General features: G+C 42.5%; 1 protein-coding gene across 1 annotated transcript; it reads left to right on the forward strand.

Moving 5' to 3' along the window:
- The first annotated feature begins 4,908 nt into the window (after positions 1-4,908).
- On the forward strand, positions 4,909-6,076 carry LOC134455074 (uncharacterized). The gene is made up of 2 exons (XM_063206132.1): positions 4,909-5,141; positions 5,230-6,076. The coding sequence occupies exons 1-2, from the start codon at positions 4,964-4,966 to the stop codon at positions 6,009-6,011; spliced, it is 960 nt and encodes a 319-aa protein (XP_063062202.1). The 5' UTR covers positions 4,909-4,963; the 3' UTR covers positions 6,012-6,076.
- The last annotated feature ends 1,599 nt before the right edge of the window (positions 6,077-7,675 follow it).

A 7,675-nucleotide genomic window follows, 5' to 3' on the forward strand; every position in this document is an offset into this window, starting at 1 on the left:
CAAGAAAGAGAGAGAGAGAGGGAGAGAGAGAGAAAGAGAGAGAGAGGAAGAGAGAGAGAGAGAGAGAGAGAGAGAGCAACAGAGCAATAGAGAGAGAGAAAGATGGAGGGAATGCCAGGGACGTTAAATGCATATTTCTAATTAAGTCTTCACCCTGACATACAGTACTTTTATCAGTGTTAGCGAAAGGACAAATCCACCCGCATCCTGAATGCTTTTTACCAAGCCTCACTTCAACGCAACACAACTCAAGCCAGTCAGTCACTCTCTGAGTCCTTTCGAGCGGCTAAATGTTTTGTCACAGGGGAGCCGAAGCTTTTTTTCCCCCTTCATCCCTTTGCGTTTTAAAATGGTCGCTTTTGTGTGCGCTGCTGTCCCCCTATCGTCTTTTGTCAGCTGGAAATTTTTCAGCGTTGACGGAGCTATTGATCATGCACACATTAAAATGATGTCTGCGGCACTAAACACCAATGGCAGTGAGGTACATTAATCAGGAAATCAATCGGCGTGTCAATGGGGCGGCCGGGGCTCGACAATGGATTGCAGGCGGGGAAGGGCGAGGTGGCCACTGGACCAAAAAGCCTCACCGCGGGGAGCCCTCTCTGTTGCACACGCTCTCTCTCGCTCGCTCGCTCTCTATCTCGCTCTCTCTCCCCCTCTCTCTCTCTCCCTCTCTCTCTCGCTCGCTCTCTCTGTCTCTCTGTCTCCCACTCAACTTTCCGCAACCCACAGATCTGTTGTGCTTGAGAGCCGACTGTGTGTGTGTGTGTGTGTGTGTGTGTGTGTGTGTGTGTGTGTGTGTGTGTGTGTGTGTGAGAGAGAGTGTGTGTGTGTGTGTGTGTGTGTGTGTGTGTGTGTGTGTGTGTGTGTGTGTGTGTGTGTGTGTGTGTGTGTGTGTGTGTGTGTGTGTGTGTGTGTGTGTGTGTGTGTATATATGTGTCCCTTCATCTGTGTATGTGTGGGCATGCCTATGTCTGTGAGTTTGTACAGTAGTGTATTTGTGTTTTTCTTTGTGTGTGTGTGTGTGTGTCTGTGTGCACGCATGCGTGCGTGTGTGCGTGTGTATTTTCAGAAGTGCTGTCTGTCTGTGTGTACTGTCTGACTGTTACATCATCTCCCTGCTGAGTGTTTTAAAGTTTACAGGCCTCTGTCAGTCTGAAAATGCGAGACTTATGACTAAGGGCAGTTGAGTCACGTCGAGAGTGGGACGGACGGGTTAAGGGGACATGTGGTGTCTTGCTCTCACTGACCTCTGGGGTGATGTATGGTATGTACGGCTAAGGTCAGTAGCACTCGGGTCAGCATTTAGGGGGCGTAAGAACCTGGCCCATGATTTCAGGAAACAGGACGCAGCCAGGATTTCATGAGGGATCTCTGTTTTATGACGAATGTACATAGTTTGTTATTGACCTTAATTAATGAACAAAACTGTAATTTGCAGCAAGGATTTCCAAGTAAAGCACATGGTTGGGGGGGATCCATTCTTGTACGGGTTTGTTTAGTGTAGTTTTTCTCAACAGGGATGCTACAGTCCCGCAGGGGGGCATTAGGCAACCCAAGAGGGGCGTCGAGAAGGATACAGCTGAAAGGGGTTGGTGCTTAGTTGCCATTGGGGTACATTAGTCCAATTTATTTTTCAATACTAAGGAGGGTGTTGGGAGGCTTATGATGGGGTCACGGGGGTTTGTTCAGAAAAGGCTGAGAACCACTGGTTTAGTGTAAAAATCAACAAACAACACAGACACATTTAATCTTCTCTGAAAAGAGGGGAGCAAGGAGCAGACAGAGGTGGAGCACGGAGGGTAAGGTAGTGGTAACAACCTTTTGTATTGGACATCTCCCGTGTGCCCTTTAGAATGTCATCATATTTTGGTGAAATTTACCTTGTTAGCATTTTTTTCTCTCTTTTGCTCTCTCTCTCGCTTCCTTCTCTCTGGCAGATGATATAGCGGTTACCCTGAATAGCAAACACAGCACTTGCGCTGCCCAACACTAATGGAATACAACAATATCTTGTCTAAGATTAGGTGCTGACCACGTAAGTCTGTGCAGCCTGACGGTGGCCTATATTTCCCAGGTATATTATTAATTAAACCCCCCCTATCCTGTCTTAAATCTCAACATGAACTCATTTTTTCTCCCAACAGAGCTCTTCTTCTTCGTCTTTGTCTTCCATGCAGAAAAAGTGTTTGTACAGCAATCAAGCTAGGAGGTAAAAAGTATGCATGTTTTTTTTTTTCTTTCTAAACTATGCACCCACCATATGTCCCAACACAAATAGAGGCATCTGTCTAAGATGGTATGACAGAGATTTCTATGTTCTGTAGTTGATGCTTGCTTACAGGGCTGACTTACACAACCTGCTTCTAACACCAGGAGGGCATTGGGTCATCTGCATATGAAACGGATGATCTATGTTCTGCGAGACGGTCATTCAGACAATCATTCACATGGAATATCTTCTGAAATAGAGAGCCTCTTCATACATTCATGACGTATGTTATTATGTGTGTTCTGTTATTGGCCGGCCGTCTGGAGGACGGCTAAACCCTCCCCAGAGAAGTGTAGACCATTTGGGACCATCGTAGACCATCAGACCATTGGTGTATTAGGCAGTAATTCAAAATGAATGTCGGGCTAAGGCAGTGCGTATTACGGTATAAAATCAACATTTTAACACCATTTATACGCACAGTTGTAAATATTTTTTTGCTGCATCATAGCCTTGGCTGCTAATCCATTCATTAATGAAGCAGAATTAATTACATAGCAAAGCAAACAGGAGATTATAACTAGGGCTGCAACTTTAGTGCGTTAATTAGATTAATTAATAACACAGCGAATTAATGCGTTATAAAAATTAAATTATGAGTAGGCATACGTTCATAAACTGCCACACCAAAAGCTCTTTCACCCAGCTTCGGTGAAACCGCTGCTCACGACGTTTAGACATGTTCATCAAGTGCACGTATTTCTCTCTCTTGCTCACTCACCCCCATAAGGCCAATTACGTGTAAAAACTGCTCCCTGCTTATCACATTTAAAAGGGGAGCAATTCTACGTTCAAAGTAGCCTATTCATGAAGTTAGCACACGCCGTCTCTGTCTGTCTGTCTGTCTCTCTCTGTCGGTCTATCTCTCTGTCTCTCTCTCAGACACACACGTGCTAATTATCACTCTCCCTCTGTCATTGGACTTGATATGTTGCCGATTTCCTCGAAAACATTTCGGAAGCTCCATGTGTCCCTGTGAGACACAATGTCGTGGGGGATATAGACACACCATCTTCATATACAGAATTCACGTATTATAAATACATAGAGAAATAGCATGGAACAGAATGAGAGAGGCTGTCTGGGTGAATAAGCAGTAGTGTTGGGCAGTGAACACTAGCCTGGTCCTGACCATCCCATAATACTATCATTTCATTTCGTATTCATGGTCTGGAGGTTGTTTGATCTGACGCGATTGCAGGAAGCGGGAAGGAAATTTTCGAAAAAATCAGGATAAGTTGTTGAATAAACATGTCTGACGTCTATCTTTGGCGATGTAGGACTGTTTAACAGACATGTCTGACAGAACATCGTACTGTAGGATAAAATTACAACGTAGGACCGTTTGTCAGAACACCGGCCAAATGCTGCCGCTCAACATCGCTCCACAGAAAACAGGTACCAGACGTAGTGCGGAGCCAAGTCTCTTGGCAGAAGTACGTAGGATGGTGCACGAGGCTAAATGAACACAGGATACAATGCAATAAAGCAGAGGAATGTGAGTGGAAAGTAGCAGGAGAATGGGAGCCACACACACACACACACACACACACACACACACACACACACACACACACACACACACACACACAGACACACAGACACAAAACTTCCCAAATCCATCATTTGGTGTTGAAGAGTGCCAGATCAATTCTCATTCTCGATGAAACTGAGGCAAAATTCCATATCCTTACCGCGCTCTCTTTCTCTCATACACATAAATGCACAAGTACCCACGCACACGTGCACAGTCACGCGGGACACACACACACACAAACAGACGATATAAAAAATAGTAGCCTACTAGACTTAACGCTGGAAGACTGTGTCTGTGCTGGTTTTACCGATCTGAAAGGCGTTAAGTTTATCAAATCTTTGCCCATGCTAATGGTGAAGTGGTTTGGTGAAGTGGTGTGGCTGATACAAATCTTGCAAATCTTATGCACATCTCGGCCCATGCTAGAGACAAGGTTTTTGCCAGTTAAATTTGCCTTTGAATGCTTATTATAAACCAAGCTAAATGTTTAATGTATTGTTGTTATTATTATTATTATTATTATTATTATTATTATTATTATTATTATTATTATTATTATTATTATTATTATTATTATATGGCCCTACTGTAGCTCTAACGGTAGGGCACTGAGCTGCTACACTGGTGACCCGGGTTTGATTCTGGCCCTGGTCATTTGCCGATCCCTCCCCGTCTCTCTGTCCCGTTCACTTCCTGTCTGCTCTCACACTATCCTGTCTGAAAATAAAGGTCCAAAAAGCCAAAAACAAATAATGATAAAATAATAATAATAATAATAATAATAATAATAATAATAATAATAATAATAATAATAATAGTAATAATAATAAAATTAATAATAACAATAATAATAATTACATGGAATTGTATTTATTTATTTATTTGTTTGTTTGTTTATTTATTTATTTTTATCACTTCAGTGTTAAATTCAATCAACAGGAACTGCACCTCCTGCTATGAACATTCTTCGTGGCATCATAATCGCTAGGCAACCAAAATGTTTTCATTAGAAGGATGAGCTTTAGAATTTTAGAGGAATAGAATGTTCAAACTAGAATGTTGGCAAAATCTAGTCACTTCTCACATGAGCAAGCTGAAGGCAAGTCACTTGTGATAAACCTCTGCGATTTCTGAGCGATTTCTACGGATTTTCAATGGCTTTTTGTCCGAATACTTTCAACCAGAGTGGATCATGGATTGGGCCTGAACGCCATCGTTCTAAGCAAGTCTTTTCCCATGTCAACTCTGCTGAAGAAATGGGCATGGCCTCTCATTGGAGGCCCCAGTCTGACCACCCATACAAATATGTGCGGGCATCACGGTTTTCTTCCAGTAAGAACATAATCTTTTATTACTTTTAATGTTGTCAATAACTTTACCTATGTTAAATGTGATCCTAATACATACTGTTTATTTGTAGGCAAGTATTGGAAGGAGTACCAAAAGCGGCAAGCCACTTCCCAGGAGCAGCAATACCATGGTATGACCAACCCTCCAACCTCAGCACCTCAGACCCTGAGATTTGTGGGCAACTTGATCCACCCTCAGTCCACCAGTGTCAGAGGTAGCCAGCTGGCTTCGAATGGACCTGTGGTGACTCCGATGAGGAAGGACATTTCCTTTGTGGGACCTGCTCTTCCCAACATGAACAACCTCATTCCTACATCTGATGGCACAGCTGCTTTGTTGAGACAGCTTGGACCTCTAAAGTTTGTGGGGAATCTCAATCTGCCAGAAGGAGGTTTTCCTGGTCAGCAGATCAAGCCAGCCCAGATGGCTGCCATCATGACCCACAGAGGACTAGCAGCACCAAGGGTCGACGTCATGTCGTCCACATCTGCAGCTCCTGCGAGCCTCTCCACTGGGGCCTTTGGTGGAACCCCGACTCACTCTCAGACCGCTGGCTTTCATAGAGAGGACCTTCTGAAGATGATCAATCTCCATGGTGAAATGATGGTCAAGTACAGAGAGCTGAGGAGTAAGGCTGAGAACATAGAAAAGCTGATGATGCAGTCAGTATGCACTACCGAGTATCATGGGAAGACAGAGACAATCCAAGACAAGAGTTGGAAAGAAGAGGCAAAGGCATTGGATGATCTCACTGGGGGTATTGTTCTTCCTGAGGATGCTATGGAGAAACTTGAAGCTATTCCTGGCATTTTGGACTTGGCAAGAGAGATGGGCTTCCTGCCTATGTGTTAAAGACATTTAATTTAATTCATGTTTAAAATGTCATCATGCACTATTATTATTGTTATTGTTTTTTGTATTATTATTATTATTATTATTATTATTATTATTATTATTATTATTATTATTATTATTATTATTATTATTATTATTATTATTATTATTATTATTATTATCATCATCATCATTATTATTAAATCATATTTGTAGCCTAATTTAAGTGTCCTTTCAGTATTTCTTAAACTGTCTTGTCAATTGATTACATCTCACGAGAGAACACACCCGGCACACTTGACGAACAGGAATGCCATACTTTATAAGTGTAATTCCACTATTGCTCAAAAAGGTAAAGGTAAACATTTGTGAATGGGCAGCATGAATTCTGGAAATAAACCACTAAAAATATTACACAGTGCACCTTTAAAGAAATCTATAAAATGAATAACTTACCGTAATCCTGGTTATCCCTGGTTTATCCCATTGGCAAGGGTGGGATTCGAACCTGCAACCCTCAGATCCAAACACCAACTCCCATACCACTAGGTTACGGCTTATTGTTGATATTTGGTCTTCAATAGTCAATTAAATGAGATGGATGAGATGAAAGAAGCAGAGAGTGCATTGCCATTGACACTGGAGTAATTATACAGCAGAATTAAAAGCCCATTCAAAGTCAATGAGACAATTGAGAGCGAGTCATATACTGTGTAGTAAAAGCATTTAGGCAGTGCTGTGATGTGCCATCACGTGTGTCACAGCACTGCTGCTATCACCAAGACATATGGACCTGAAGCCGGTGCTGAAATGAACAGCTCCGCAGCTGCAGGGATTGGTAATAATTACGTCGATGCAAGACTCCCCCTCCCCCTTTTTTTCCTTCATTACCTTCGCCAAGGAGGTTATGTTTTCGGTCACGCTGGTTTTTTGTCTGTCTGTTTGTCTGTCTGTTTCTGTTTGTCTGCCTGTCTGTCTGTTTGTCAGCAGGTGAACTCAAAAAGTCATGAACGGTTGTTGTTGGAATTGTTGTTGTCATTGTTGGAAATGACGAGAGGAACAAATGATTACATTTTGGTGGTGATCCAGATCACGAACCGCAACCAGGATTTAAAAAAAAGATTCTTCACCATTGCGAGCCTAGAAATCTAGACGCCCCCATTGACCGCTAATTGAATTGTGAGACAGACATTCCAGTTTTCTAACTCCACAAAAGAAGGCAGAAAGACTTACAAAACAAAAAAAATAGGTTGTAACATAGTCAAATGTTCTGTCCAACAGCTTCATTGGCGGAGGTCTACACAAACCTGTTTTCTATTTATTTTATCGGCCCTGTTTCATGGTCCAGCCCCAAAACTTTGGACATGGTGTGGGTGGATGGTGTTTACTTTTAAACAATTTTAACCCTACTCATCTGTAATAACTTTGTTATACAACTCTTTCTTCACACATGTATGCTGCATTTCTGGTTCTTTCTGTTTTTTTCTTCACCCCAAAGGCTTCATACACACCGGAAGTTTGGTTTTATTCGCTCCAATGTCTCCCATTGAATACTACTAATACACACCCTAGAACGAACGCCACCTTGACACCACCACCTCCACCAAAGTACCCACCTCCCTACACCCACCCCCCCAAGCCACACCCCTGCATGAGTGATCAGTGTTACGTGCATATACGGC

The sequence above is a fragment of the Engraulis encrasicolus genome, chromosome 9 (assembly GCF_034702125.1).
Source record: "Engraulis encrasicolus isolate BLACKSEA-1 chromosome 9, IST_EnEncr_1.0, whole genome shotgun sequence".
Lineage (NCBI taxonomy): Eukaryota > Metazoa > Chordata > Actinopteri > Clupeiformes > Engraulidae > Engraulis > Engraulis encrasicolus.

Excerpts from the sequence above, each read along its gene's own strand:
- LOC134455074 (XM_063206132.1), top strand. The coding sequence starts at position 4,964 with ATGGCTTTTTGTCCGAATACTTTCAACCAGAGTGGATCATGGATTGGG. Across the intron at positions 5,142-5,229 it reads GGCATCACGGTTTTCTTCCA|GCAAGTATTGGAAGGAGTAC; the intron begins GTAAGAACATAA and ends GTTTATTTGTAG.